We start from the raw sequence: 15,651 nt of genomic DNA, 5'->3' as shown, positions 1-15,651 counted from the left end.
GCAGGCAAAAAGAAACCAAAAGCTCTCTGCTAATATATTAGCAATTTTATTAGTTCATTCATCAGGACTTTTCTCAGGCTACTGGGAGTGTAATTAAAACATCAGTGCAGTTTACAGCTCAGCAAGATATACACTTTGGGTCCGTTTTCCGAGCACAGATCAAGCCTTGTTTTTGTAGATGTTCTGTAGCATATCAAATGCAGGTTCTCAACTGAAAACGCCAGTTAGCCCATTAGCTGGCTAGCCTGTGTTCTGAAAATGAGCCCTCCGGGTGGAAAGCTAAGTGGATGAATAAACACACACAGACTGGAGAGCAGATAGCAGACATCCTGGTGTGTCCTTGTCAGGAAGCCGGGGAGCAGATATGTACACAGGTTTGTGGTTTCACTCATAATGCAATTCAAGAAGAAGGTGAAGAATGTGTTCGGGCGTAGACCAGAGGAAGACCAACACAAATAAGGCACCACAAGTTTCTCAGCAAGACCAACCAGGGCTGAAGTAGTGATTTCATATGAGAGGCGTTTTAACCTGTGCTCTGTCCAGCACGTTCTCACTTAAACTGCTGTCTATTACTGGCTTAAGAAGAGTTACAACCAGCAGTCAACCGTCAGACTTTCAGTTTCTTTACTTTTTTTTTTTTTATATCTTGCTGTTATTTTTATGGCTCAAAAACTGTTTCTTCAAATTTAGCGTACAACAGTAGTAAAGCATATGTTCAGGTTCTATCCGAGCTACATGTGGTCAACATACTCCGACTACCTTTCAGACTGAGCAGTTTCAGTCCAAAGGTAGAAGCCCACCAGAGGAAAGAGTCTGAAAGCATTTACTGCATTTACTGATTTCACGTCTCAGATCACAGTTCTGCGGAATGTCTCGAGTTCGTCAATTTCGATTAATAATAATACTGTCTGGTGATGTTCCACATATTCGCAGGGAGTGCAAACATATACCAATAAAGAAGGACAATGGAGAGTGGAACCAATGTTCTAGGTTACTGAAGTGCTATACTGAAGCACTGTTTCAAAGTCCAGTACTGGAGCCATTATGTTACATGCTTGCAGAACATCAGGCAAATAAATAGAGCAAGACTCTACCTGAGCAATTAGATGAGAGAGAGAGAAAGAAAGAAAGAGAGAGAGAGAGAGAAAGAGAAAGAAGCCTTATCAAAACAAACATCCTCAACAACCCCTATAACACTCAGCTAACTCACAGTAGCACAAAACAAGAGCCAAACCTGCAAACTGTTCTTCATCATCATGGCTCTGGGCCACCAATCATCAGTTAGCCACACAGCTAAATGCGCACCTCGAAAACTCCCAATTTCATCACAGATCTCCCCCAGAGCTACTGCTGATACCAAAATCATAATACACCAAAGAAGATTTTACAAGTATGGGAAAATGTTTGACCGTCACAAAGGTCAGATAACAGCATTCCATTATAAGATCAAGAGAAGTTGATAAAGCATTCTCAATTACAATCCTTTCTCCAATTACATCATCTTCATCATCATCATCATCATCATCATCTTCGTCGTCGTTGTCATGTTCTTCTAACTCCTATTAAGGCAACATCAACAAAAGACCTCCGTGCATGCTGGGACCCCTTATGGATCTAAAGAATTCACTGTGAGGTCATACAAAAAGTATCAACATCAGATTCTTCTTGGTGTAAAACCAACAGCCCACTTCTCTCCGCAGAGCGTTACACCCATTACAGCAATTACTGTTAAGAAATCATATAGGAAGAGAGTCTGTGTGTGTGTGTGTGTGTGTGTGTGTGTGTGTGTGTGTGTGTGTGTTTGTATGCGTCTTCATTTGTGAGAAAGGGAGCACCGACCCAGGGACAGTGTTGGGGCAGTACAGCCGCCTGGGGCCAGACTACAGCAGGTGTGTGGTCAAGGGTTGGGTTGAGGGGCTGCAGGAGAGGAGCTGCGGCCCGAAACCGTTTTCCACAGCGGTTTATGATACATCCAGCCTTCACCCTAGAGGAGAAAGTGGGAAAAACATACACGCTTAGAATAAAATAATTACAAATTTTGTTTGCACAGCAAGTACATAAACAAATATATCTTCAAGATACAACAGGCTAGTCCTACATTCTTCATAGCAGACTGCAAAATCACCTCAGGACAGCACACAGTCACCACAGCAGAGCTATTTATAAAATGAGCAAAATAACACCGATCAAATTGCATGTAATTTAGTTTTTGTGTGTGGTGTGTGTGTGTGTGTGTGTGTGTGTGGTGTGTGTGTGTGTGTGGAGCTTTTATGGGAACAAGCACGCAATCTTTGTGATTCACATGATCCAAGTCAGTACACCACCCACACACCAAACAACACAACAAACTTCTTTTTGGTGTACGAAGTCTGGGCAGGTATAACCAACAGATTTCTCTGCGTGTTGATGAAGGTGATTACTTTTCTTTCAAAGTATTTGGTCCTCCAGGGCGTCTCGGTCTCGGTGCGATGTCTCTCCTCTTTCCTCTGTCTCTCCTCCAGGAAGCGTTTGTGCTCCGTGGCCTTTTCCATGTCTCTCTGCTGCAGGGACTCCGTCACATGCTGCCATAGCCGCCTGCAGGAAAAACAGTTCAGTCGTATAGGTGCGGGCTTCAGTCACAGCATAACTACTAGAGATGTAATCATAGGAGATTTTCATACAGGAAGTTTCATTAGTAATTTTAGAATCTTAAAGCAACATTAAGTAGCAATTACACCATGATGTTCAAAATCATTTTGACTGTGATGCTACTACATAACGCTGTGTCACCCAAATCATATTTGTGCAATATCCTGTAATGTTACTCTACCATGTCAGTCCACAAACTTCTTTCGATTTAGATGACAGTTTCCTATCTCTCAGCTTATCAACAAAAGCGAGTCCATGAGGGCGCGATTTGTATTTACAGCAAGGGAGCAAAAGTGAATTAAACTCTACTCTACTCTACTGCCATAAACAAAAGTAGGGCGCTCAGGAGGAGTCACACGCGATACTCTATATCGCACATCAGCCAGACGGTTATGAAGTTCCACAAGATGTGGTTGTGGAGCAGTGGAACTGCGTTCTCTTGAGCTTCATAAGCTTGTTAACTGCTAGTTTTAGAAGGTCTGTGCTGGACTGCGGCCCTCGTTACCGATCCATCGCATAAAGGGAAGATAATGGAAACAACAAAAATACACAAGCTGCCAGTATTCTCACCTGGACTCATAAGGTCCTTGCTGATCATTGGGCCGAACTCGTTTCCTGGTGACGGGTAGCTTGGTGACGTCAATGACGCGTGACTCTCCGTTGCTGTAGCTAAACTCGAGCACACCGTTCCACTCCCCCTGCACGCGACACACCACTGAGTTGGTGGGGTTGTGCTTCACCTCTGCGTTCACTCTGCATAACAAAAACGCAGGCTCTGGTTACAACCACCATTCTCAGCTTTCACAACGAAGACACGTGCCGCTCACAAAAACACAAAGACAATGTGTGTGTGTGTGTGTGTGTGTGTGTGTGTGTGTGTGTGTGTGTGTGTGTGTGTGTGTGAGAGAGAGAGAGAAAACAACACAGGTGAGCATTTAGGTTTTGTACGCATGCGATTAGGTTAGTCAGGCACAAATGAGCAAAACACACAATTGGAGGTATGCTTTAGCCTCCATCAAGCATCAGTTCATACAAGCCCATGATTCATTGAGAAATACCTAGTTATGATGAGTAATCTTTATGAGCAATGTATTGCAAGAAATATCTTGGAAATCACGTATTACCAGAACATGTGACTCATGCACTGAATGTCCAAAAGAATTTCAACACCCTTTCCCATAAGTGAATTAAGTTACTTTAAGGTGCATCCTCTAAAAAACATCCTGCAGACAGTACAGGATGCGGTGGAGCAGCTACACATCCACTAGAGGGTTATAAAGCTCCTTATAAAACTACAAGCTGTTGAGGTTATAAAGCATTGGCCTGTAGAGTGCAGCAACTTCATTCAGAACTGAGCATCCAACATCAGTACCTGACTTCACTAAATGCTCTTATGGCTTTTGACTTTCCAGCAAAGCAGGAACAAACTGTCAATCACTACATTTGATTTTGGAAGAAAAGAGGGGGAGTTGGTGTCTACAAATGTTTGGACATGTAGTGTATAAATGAGTGTGGCCCAAAACTAAAGCTATATATTAAACCTCATTGAATCCATATGCATGCAAAATATTCAGATGTTCTGAGTGTCTTCTGCAGACTACAACATACTGCCTGCTTAAAATGAGAAGTAATGTACACTCAGAGGCATTAAGCAACATCCGGTTAAAAGTGATAAACATTTCATTCCAATGAACTCATTGCACTCAATGTTAGCTTGCAGAGTACACAGTGATGCACACAGCAGAGTCATTTAACAGGTAAGCTGATCTTGTGTTACTGACTTGTGCAGCTTGCCTCCATAGAAAGGCTTGGTCTGGAAGGTGATGGCTGCACTGTAGCCCGACTTGGCGCAGTTCACGTTAACCTTTCCTCCCAACTCCACCCAAGGTACGGTCAAGATGGAGCGGGCATAAGCCGACGGCAGAGTGAACGTATACTCCTCCCCATGCTCCAACAGGTGCAGATTACCTAAGAAATACAGAGAAGATCAGAACAACTACACAAAAATATTTAAGGAAACCACATAACACTGACCATGTGGAAGATCTGTGAAGCTCTGAGCTGAAGATTTGAAGATTTGAAAATTGAGTATGGCCTGAACATGATGGTAAAACATGAAATGGTGCTTAAACTTAAAATAAGAGCATGTACAATAAACAAAAAGGTCTTACCTTCTCCAATCATGGAAACGCCAATGGACATCCCCATGAACTTGCTCTTGGTCCACACATGTGTGTTTACACACACTTGCCTCTCCTGGCATTCGGCATAGAACCCTGATACAGGTGGATGGTGGGACACCTGCTCAGCCACAAAGCGCAAGTGGTAGCAGTCTGATGGATTGGAGCCCTCTTTCTGAACGCCTCCCTGAGATGCTGCCGTCTTTGGCACTCTCCAGGAGCAGTGGAAAGTCTCACCAATAATTGGGTTGTAGGGCTTCTTGGCGATGGCGCCCTTGCGGCCCTCGTGAAAGGAAGTGAGGTAATATTCCACAAAGCGTACCATGCGCTCCATTGGACTGGCTCCATCCGTGATGGCCACAAAAAGGTCCGGGTGGGACATAAAGTCTGCATACATCTCCAAAAGAGAGCGCTTCTCCAAGATAAAGGTAGGAAGGACCACCTACAAGAGAGCAAGTGTGTGAAGCTTTACCAAATTGCAATTCTCTGAAATCTTAAGAAACCAGCATGCAGACTACAACAGTCAGTGGAAATGTGTTGAAAGTACTTAAAGGACTGCTATTTATGGCATTTATGTAGTACTATGTAGGAATCTTCTAGGCTGCTTATATAAAAAAAAAAAAACACCAGATCACATTGGAACAGATGCAGGTAAACATAAAAACACTAAAGAGTAACAAGAATTTCTCATTTTTAAAACGAATGGATTTGTTACCTCCTCACCTGGTACTAAGCACTGATTCACTAATTGAGGTGTTGGATAATAACTATAAATAATACTAGACTCCCATGAGGAAAGTGTTGGGAGATGTTTAATGAACAGTGTTGTAAAATAATTACTTTTTGTGTGAATTATAGTTGTACTTATTCTAATATTAGTGTTAGGCACTAACGTTAGTGTTACTAGTGCCTAAAATGTTTGCATTTCTGTGTATGTCATTAATCTCCACACTTAACATCTAACTGAACTTCTCATGGGAAGCAAAATGTCTTAATTTAGTTAAAAATCTCAGTTGACGGAATGTGTGTGTGTGGGGCAGATTGCTAGGTCAGTATACTTACCCTTGTGAGGTCCATGCCCAGTTTGAGTTGAGAGAGGAGGTGCAGGATGACACTGCGTTCTTCCTCTACTGCTCCCAAGTCTTCCTCCTCAGCTAGACAGGAGTCTTCCTGCTCCTCTTCTGCATCAATATCCTCCTGCTCCTAGATTTATTATTCAAGACAAACAGATTCTGTTTACCATCCGTAAGCTTATTAAGTTGATTGTTTCTTCTTGTAAAATATTATTACTATTTTCTCACACTGATTCTAAAACAGATTTTTAATCCTATTTCTTTTATTTCAAACTTTAATGCCTTCTCTCTTTTACAAATGACAAGATAAAACCAAATGTTGTACACATAGGAAGGCTATCCTTCCTAAGGATACACTTATTTTATGTTTCTCCACCCAATTCATAGTTCTCCAGTTATCTTAAGCCCTCAGTTTCTCATCTCATCATCATTTCACTCTACATTTTCAGGCTAGTGGCAACAAACTTGGAAAAATCTTCAAGTACACAGAAAAGTCCACATGTCCTATTCTTTCTTTCTTTCCCCAGTATACTATAGAAACTTACTGGGGTTATATTCGCCAGCAAACCTGGTAGAAAGACTGAATTGCTGACCAAAAGCACCTAACTGCATTTTAGCCTACATGTGCCGCTTTGCTGTCTTTTATCTATACATATTTTCTTAAAATTACAAAGTTATGATCAAAGTATGTAGATTACCTTTTGACCCAAGCGGCCACATTTTGCACTGACCGCACAGTGATTGTCTAACACTGATATATCTCCTTTACCTTCTCTTCTATGTCATCAAAACCTGTAGATTTTCAGACTCTTAGTATCTATTCATTGGCTTTACTGTCTAGCTGCAAGCTCAGTTTTAGCATCATAAGCAGCAGAAAGAGAGCAAGGAGTACATTAATGGTAACTGAGCTGTTCAGCTCATTGCCAGGGTCCAGCTACAGTTCCTAGCAACAAATGTGAGACATTCTGCAGGATATGGCTGCAGCAGTGAGCAACTCCCACTTAAGACCAGTATATTGACTCGGTTTCCTGTAGCACAGAAGCAAAGGGCAACGTTCCAAATACAGCTCTCGCACACACCCTAGTCCGGACTCCAAACATCCAGGCCTCAATTTCTGACTCAGTTTCACTGGTATCCCTTACCTTGACAGATTATCTTAGGTAGACAAGGTCTATCTGTACCTTTACGTCAGTGGCAGTTGTTTCATGCATGTACTGCCATCATATACTCCACGCACATTCAGGGTTGAGAAATCTATCTATATTAGGTTTGTTAGAACGTAACATGAGTGTTTTTATTTAAAATGCCTAAAATACACTCATAAAACAACAACAACAACAAATGTAATATTTAAAAAAATAGCAATGATCTAGATCGCTGTCAAAAAACAGCAAAAAATATATTCTGTTTTTCACTTTTTAACATAATTGGAATCCTTTTTATTGTGTCACAATTTTATGATAAACAGACCAATAGAAAAATAGAAATACAAAAAAGTCTTGCACTGAAGGTTTTTTCTTCTGAAAATTTTTTGGAGGTTTTTGTATAACAGCAACAAGATATATGCACGTGTAACATTTGTCCTTTAATTTAACATTTGTAAAAAAGACAATCAATCAATTCATCATTTATTAAAAAAGGTATATTATAAGCAAATATCCAATCATCTACTTGTTACTGGGTAGATTCTGTGGGTAGTCGTTGTTTACAGGCTAATGGTTATATACATGTAATTATAATACTAGCAGTACTGACACTGTACTCATATTGTCTGTCCTGCTAAGCATATTTTGACAATATCAATCATGATAATCTACAATCACTTTGTCCACCTCTAATAAATATAGCTCACTTTTAACTTAGTAAGAGAATATTTACAATTAGGCCAAGAAGCCAGTAGAAAATTAATTTAGGTTATGAACACATTGGGTTATTAAGGCAGCAATAAGCTCATTATGTGTGTCTCCAAGTACAACTTTTGCAACTATTGATCACACAGTAAATGAGGGAAGGGGAAAAAAAAAGACCTTGCTATATGGAAGGAATTGATCTGCTATCACCTTTCAGCCCTGGCAGACAGAAGCCAGTTCAAAGAAGAGGCTGGAGCGGTGCCTGCTTCTATTGTATTTCTCTTCCAGTAACAGGTGAGTCCATAGACTGCTTAACCGCTTAACATGTCTCAAGTCAGTTTCATCTTTCTGACAAGTGCTAATGAGAGTTCCCAGCCCTCAAGACAAACATTCACACAGCAACTGTACGAAGAGGAACTGGGATAATGTAGCAGTGGATTACACCCTTGTTTGTAACCCACAAAGTGCACCTTCATAACAATATTTGCTGTAGATTTCCAACGTTTTGATGAACAACCGTATAGACTGTGTGGGACAATGTAGAGTGTCAAGGCTGTCTTACCCCAGCAATGTCACAGGAGTCCATTTCGATGGGCTCTAGAACCGTTCCCTGCGTTTTGCTGTCGTCTTTGGTGATGCTAGCCAGAGTGCCACCATTCTTCAGGATGTCGGGCAGTTTGGGCTCCAGCCACTCGATGGTCGGCCCTGCAGGGCAAACGGAGCCTTGTTCAGAAGTGCTCATGTCACCGGACTCTACACACAGCAGCCACAGGTCAACGGCAGCCTCTGTCACAACTAGAACTCCAGGTGTCCAATCGTCTCGCAATTCACATTCGCAACCTGAACCCTGCGATCAGCATCTGCACAAAGCACTGACCAGTACTGAACCGCTGCTTTGGTGGGGAGACTACTCTCGTCTTTTCAGCTTCATGGTAGCCGGTTAAAGCTTGTGGGGAAATCCTGACCTCTTAATCTTACTGGGACCACACAGCAACTAAAATACTGATACACCCCACTGACTGGTGGCTGGGTTCGTATGTTCCTTTCCTTGCTGAGCGCCATAAAATATGTATGCTTGGTAACTGGATCAAATTCAAAAGTATGAAGCTGTGCACAGTTAGAGGACTACCAACGGTCATCTTGTCCACAATGAGCACTTGTAACTAGCCACACATCCACCAGACACTAGCTGCGATGAATTTAAAACAAATAAACTGCCCACTTGCACCAGTTAAGGGAAAACTGTCTGCTCAGACAGAAGATCCGTTTATACATTAGTAACAGGGTTTCTTGACAGTGGCGCAGGAGTACAATTTGAGGAAGCCGACAGGCAGCTCGCATGGGTGACGCCCTCAAAGCTCTGGTTACCTGGGCTGGCCTATCAGAGGGAGATACAATTGCTCATTCATTATGAAACTATATTCCACTCCCTGGCCAGGGCCCCAGGTCATAAATTCTACAGACAAGAACATGACCTTGGATTAACTGATTTGCTACCACAGACATCCGAGATACGTACAGCAAAAATGAATGGAAGTGATGTTCGTTTGTTATGTCATGTCATTTCAAAACACTGAAGCTCAGACCTGTGTAGGGAGGCTGTCAGGCGTTACGCAAGATGTTGGGACGTTATCTTAAACGCCTTGACTAAACATACAGTGTAATGAGTCACAGACTGTATGTGATTTAAGGTGTTCCATAACTTTAGTGGATTTTGACCAAGATGCCTTACACTGCATTATTGATCACGTAATGGTATTTGCCTCCTACACTCTAGTAGAGTTTTCTTGAATAGATTTAAATATGGTAACAAACAGCAAAAAGTTCTGTCTCCATTTTTGCTGTTTGTCACTTCATTTAAATCTGGCAATTGTTCTTTTCTATATTTCATGATGAATAGACCAATAGAAATGCTCCAAAATGAGATATAAGAGGCAATGCTACATGCTATGAAGCACCGAACACCACTTCAACATCACTGAATCTAAATGCAGCATATGAGTGATCATCTGGCATCTGCTTTTGTTGTTCATATGCAGATGAAAATGCTAAAATGGACACAGGAAGCTGATTCTAGATCAGCACTGGGAAGGATTAAAAAAAAAATAATAAAAATAAGGGTGGCTTCAGGTGCTCCTTACCTCCAAGAGGAACTTTCTGACGTGCCACTTGCTGAAGCTGTAGAATGTGGAGGCAGTCGCTGAGGCAGGTCATGGTGGCCAGTGACGTCGCCTTGAGTAGCAAGAGGTCCTGGTCCAGCGGGGATGGACCCTGGCTGGTCGGCAGGCCCTCAATGCACTGCACCAGGTCTCTGTGCTGGCCCTGCGCCTGGCTCATCATCTGTTCATCAAAGGACAACATGAAAAGCTTATTCGGGTCTCATCAATCACCCCAACAATCCTCATACATTCAATGTGGTCTTTGTTGGATCAAGCGAAGCATCAGGACCACAGCGCCTCTTATCAGTAGGGATGGTGACATGATAATGATGTCGCTATCACAATGAATGTAGTCACTGGTACCTTTACTGAGCATATCTTGTGCATGCATTTATACTAATTACTAACCAGAAACAGAAAATGTATGTATGTATGTTGTTTATTGAAAAGATGAGTATCGTAAAGGGAAAGTGAGTTAGAATACTTTGCAAGAGTCAGAAAGACAAATATGGCCTTACCTCACGGGCCTCCACCAGGTGGTCAGGCAGCAGGGAGCGCTTACTGGAGTAGGGCGAGGAGCCACGATGGAACTGGGACAAGCCCAGCAGGGAACCGGCATTATGGCTGATCCTGCGCTGGGATCCAGGAGAACTGGCGCTGCCCTGAGACGTTGTGGACAGACTGCGAGTCTTTAGCGGTGGGTTTGTCTTCAGGAGAAAAGTAAAACATTTCAAGCTGTTATTATACGATCATATCATCTTATTAACAGCAGTCACATGCACAATTTTAAACAGCCCTGGTCAAATGATGTGTGTGATGATCAACCATAACATTAAAGTGAGAAACAGCCATTATCTTCACCTGCATAAAGCAGAAAATGGGCAAGCATAAGGATCTGAGTGACTTTGAAAAGGGACATATTGTGATGGTTATACAACTGGGTCAGAACACCTCCAAAACATCAGGCAGGTCCTGTGGGTTTTTTCTGCTATGCAGTGTTTCAACAAAAGTGGTTCAAGAAAGGTAAACCGACAACAGGGTCATAGACACCTATGGCTCATTAATGCAATCCATGGCCCCACCTCACAACTTACAGAAATTAAAATATCTGCTGCTAATGTCTTTGGTTCATGTACCACAGCATGCTTTGAGAGGTTTTTTCCCATGTCCATTAAGTCCATGTTTCAAACGGTCATATCTGTTGTGGTGGCACAAGGGGGACCTACTCAAAATTAGGCAGGTGGTAGTAATGTTGTGATCGGTGTAAGTATGTCCTCTACACAGAACACACTTTAATGGCTCAATGACTTTGTAGAATGTCTGTCCTGTAAAGGACTTATTCACTTGATCAGGGATGTCCAAGCTTTTGTATACAACTATAGAAGATATTGAGAGAGTAGAGTTTAGGCTCTCACCTTGCCCATAGCTTCTGTATGATGCTGTGTGCATATCTGCAGTCTGCTCACCCAGTGCTGTCTCTCTTTAGCATCGGTAGCTGAGACAGACATCCACAAAAAAAGCTTGTTATACATACACATACACACACACACACACACACACACACACACACACACACACTACACAGATGACCTTTATAAAATGCTCTATGACTTCAATTCATTTGACATCTTGCCAGCAACAGTTTCTATTTATAAGTGTCTTGAAAGTTACTGTTTGACATGTTTACGAAGATTGCACTTATGAATTGCACTAAACCTGCTGATTACACAAGAACACAGTCATCATTTGTGCTACAAGGGTAGAAAGAAAAAAAGAGAATATTGACAGAATGAGAGAAGAACCTCTGAGCTTGTACTGCTCCCCACTGATGGCATTGACAGTGAAGGTGTGCGAGTCCTCATCGCTGGGGGAGATCACTGCACCTGCTAAAGGCAGAGTGCCCCTGGGCTTCTGGAGCCGAGACTGTTCGTTCACAAAATACTCCAGCAGCCCAGCCTCATTGTTGAGCACAAAGAATCTACAGACAGTCAAGAGAGCCCAGTTAGTGCTCAACAACAGTGATGCACTACACTTCACTACAATTTCAAATGGTATATTATACAGTGGAAAAAAATATTTATTATTATTAATATTTATTATATCAGCTGCACATTAAAAAAAGTTATATCAAGGTGATTAACAATAATGACCAAAAAAAATCATGATTCAATATTCTCACAATATTTTAAACAAAAACTGACTATGACTAAATAAAAATAATGACTGTATTTGGTCTATTAATGAGACTGGGAGGAGGTACAAATGTGGCCATGTTTTGGCTAACATCAATATTGCCCACCAGGTTTTTTTAAGAATTGACCAACACCAATATTTTAGCCCACATGTTTTTTGTTATTAATTATTATTAACCAAAAGTTCATTGCCCTTTAAAAGGAAATAATTGTATTATTATGATATATAATAATAATAATAATGATAATAATAAAATATCAGTGGCATAAAATGGGCTTTAAAAGACATTTAGGGTCATTTATCGTAATTACTTCTGGAACACTATGTAACACGTGGAGTTAGTTGGTGGATGACTGAAATATTTGGTGTTCTAACAATGCAGCTGCATTAGAAATCACGATTAAAACTTGAGGGTGGACAAAGTCCATATACACTCTAAATAAATGCAAAAATATTCTGTGTATTACTGTAGTAAACATCTTCTAATTATACTTCAACAAAGTACTTCTTTAACAAAAACTGACCTCTATAATAATGTTTAAATTATGTCGAATTTCTGTTATGAATGTGTTCATGTCTGCGGTTGCATGAAATAAATGAAATACATTTGATAAAATAATATTGGGAAAATCTAAAGGTACATGTATAATATTTTAACAAAGCTGAACAGCTAGGATTACATGATCTTTAGTTTAGGGATGGGGTTTGGTGAATTGTGTGGTATGATTTGTTTGCTTCTTTTTTTAAATGCGTTATATAGTCCTTGAGTTTCGACCAGTGCTGCAGAAAGTATACTCTTAAAAATAAATGTCCTTTAAATGGTTCTTGAGTGATCCCATAGAAAACCACTCTCAGTTCCAAAAATAACCATGTTTGTAAAAGAGATGTGAGTGTAAAGCACATTTTAATGGTCTAAAAAACTTTCACTTGATGTAGAGGTTCACATTCACAGATCTCTTTTACAAACATGGAAAGTGTTTTTTCTATGAAATTGTTTAAATAGAAAAAAGAAAATAATGAAATTGTGTTGAAAATGTTGTGATGAAAGCAAACATCTAAAAACTGGAAATACTTTAATAAACTACAAAGTGAGAAAGTCAATGAGAAGTATATGTACTTCATCTCTGTCCAACACTGAGAGAACATCTTTCTTCATAAGACGCACAGCCACGTTTTTGCATTTACAATACTGTGCATTTGCATGTTATTGATACATCCCAACATAGAACATGAATGTAGATACACAGACAGAGTCCTTAAAAAGCTGCATTTATGTGACTGAAATACACACTCACAATGAGCCCGAAACAAACCTCTGATATACTAAGGTCGCAGCTTATCAAGTATACTGTGTGAAACTCTGCCTACTAAATACATATTTGTGATATGCAGTGTTGAAATAACCACCACTAATAAGCTCAGTGATGAAGAGATGGGGGTCATAAATAAATGAAATTAACAAATAGTGGGTAATAAATAAATTCTATTATCACTCTATATTTTGCACTGTCTCTTGCCAGACACATTTGGTACAACTGGTCACGAGAGCCGAAATCAAGGGTGACCAATCTTCAAGGGCGTGGGCTTGACTAGCGAGTCTCCAGAGCTTTTGATTCTATTAGGAATTCTTCTATACATATATTATAGGCTACAGGCTGCGATCTTAAAATAGTTTACTAATGGGACACTTTTGGATATATACACACACATTACTGTGCAAAGGTTTTAGACACCTGTGATTTATTTAGAATTTATTAAAGCTCATTATTTGCGCAGTAAGTGCTTGTTTGCTCAGTTAAACCCTAATATTAGAATAAATACAGATAACATTCATAAATAAGTCGTGGTTTTACGTCACTGTGTTCAATAAACAGCTCTCCATATGAGAGTCTAGTATTATTTATAGCCATCATCCAACACCTGGTTCGGTGAATCTGTGCTAAATGATGGTAACTCAGGCGAGCTGCTGCTGCTGCTGCTGACGACTGAATTGAACACATCCACGCTGTGCTGGCCGATGGGGGCATGCAGGTGAAATCTGGAACCAAGCTTAGTTCTCCAAACTAGCTCACAAGATCCCTGTTCAACATCTCAACATCCGTGCAACTTCACAGCACAACACAAAACGGTGCTTATTGATCTGGAGAGGATTAATCGCCAGTACTCACCGATACTGCCATCCAGTAACCAGATTTGTGTACTTCATCAAATACCCATCCACATTCTCCATGTGATCACTGCAAATAGTAGACAAGAGAGAGGAGGGAGAGAGGAGGGAGAGAAAGGGGGGGATGGGGAGAGAGACTCATTATCCAGAGTACCTGCAATACCTGTAGGCTACCTGCTTACCTGCCTTTTAATCAGCTCACAAAAGCAACACACCTCACAAGCTGATCTCCTGGTAGTATGAAGTCTCTTATAAGATGATCCAACCTGCCATGTCAACAGAAATCTCTACGACTAAGACTGGGCTAGCTACAGTAGTAGTCTTTCAGTACTTCTACGACCCTGGTCTACTAAATAATGTCACTTATACCCACTCCAGTACCTTAGAGTTTGTTTTAGATGCCTGTGGTTAAGGGAAGCACTATCTAGCTGTCTGACTCAACACCCCTGACTGTTGAAAGGAGTGGGTGGCTAACGGCTGGCTGGCTGGCTGGCTAGCTAGCTAACTAGCCGGTCCATCATTACAACAGAAGCCAAGAAATCTTAAAGTGAGCTACCTGTACTGCCAGCTTTTAGAGCTTGTCCGGAAGGAGCCCTGTGTAGAGCTCTGGGTGTGGACATCCAGCTTGTTGTCACTCTCGGACATTCGTATTCCCGCTGTTTCCACCTGCATTGTCGTTAGCTTGCTAGCTTTAGCCGCGGTGGCCTCCCCGGAGCCGAGCTGAGATTAAGCGGGTGTTTACGGCGCTGGTTAGCTCAGACAACACTAACAGTGTCGACAGCAGAGCACACTGTTCACTCTCCCCGATGTCTTCCCCATTCTACACCTCTGGAAAGGCGAAAACGACCAGGAGACTTATGGCCAATATGTTTATGCCCCCTCTCAGCTCTCTGCCTCCATGCCAGAGCTTACAGCGTCCATCTGGATCATGTGACTTTTGGGGGTCTGTGGGGTTCCTGACAGCCACAGGAACAACGACCGTGTCTAGAAATCAATAAACAACAGAAATAACATTTATTCTGGCTGTAACTAAACTGTAAACACCATTTAATTTTTTTAAATAAATGTTAAAGAAGCTTTATATATAATATAATAGCTTCAGAACTCAAGAGTCAGGCTTTTAACTTATGTTTCAAAATAAAAGTCCCTCCTTAAAACATTTAGTGGTGTCAAGCAGGGCATGCTTGCAACCCACTTGTAAGAATAAATTTATAAGAGATGAAAACGGTTTCACGAGTGTAGAAACCTGTGCAATATCTTCTACCAATATATATATATATTTTTTAGAAAATAATTAATTGGTTTTTATTGTCATTTAACTTCTACAGTATAATGAGATTCTTCTTTTCAAATATCCCATCTTAGCCAGGGTTAGAGTGCAGGGTGGATCAATAACGCAGC

General features: G+C 41.0%; 1 protein-coding gene across 1 annotated transcript; it reads right to left on the bottom strand.

The window, feature by feature from the left end:
* Positions 1-30: 30 nt before the first annotated feature.
* osbpl11 (oxysterol binding protein-like 11) lies at positions 31-15,164 on the bottom strand. Its single transcript, XM_072685631.1, has 13 exons — positions 14,807-15,164; positions 14,252-14,320; positions 11,693-11,868; positions 11,306-11,385; positions 10,409-10,597; positions 9,873-10,071; positions 8,294-8,436; positions 5,871-6,011; positions 4,800-5,250; positions 4,410-4,596; positions 3,199-3,381; positions 2,421-2,574; positions 31-1,984 (listed from the first exon to the last, which is right to left on the bottom strand). The coding sequence occupies exons 1-13, from the start codon at positions 14,920-14,922 to the stop codon at positions 1,898-1,900; spliced, it is 2,175 nt and encodes a 724-aa protein (XP_072541732.1). The 5' UTR covers positions 14,923-15,164; the 3' UTR covers positions 31-1,897.
* Positions 15,165-15,651: the final 487 nt, after the last annotated feature.

The sequence above is a fragment of the Salminus brasiliensis genome, chromosome 8 (assembly GCF_030463535.1).
Source record: "Salminus brasiliensis chromosome 8, fSalBra1.hap2, whole genome shotgun sequence".
Classification (NCBI taxonomy): Eukaryota; Metazoa; Chordata; class Actinopteri; order Characiformes; family Bryconidae; genus Salminus; species Salminus brasiliensis.
Note: the sequence above shows the minus strand (reverse complement) of the source record. Positions and strands in the feature narration are given on the sequence as shown.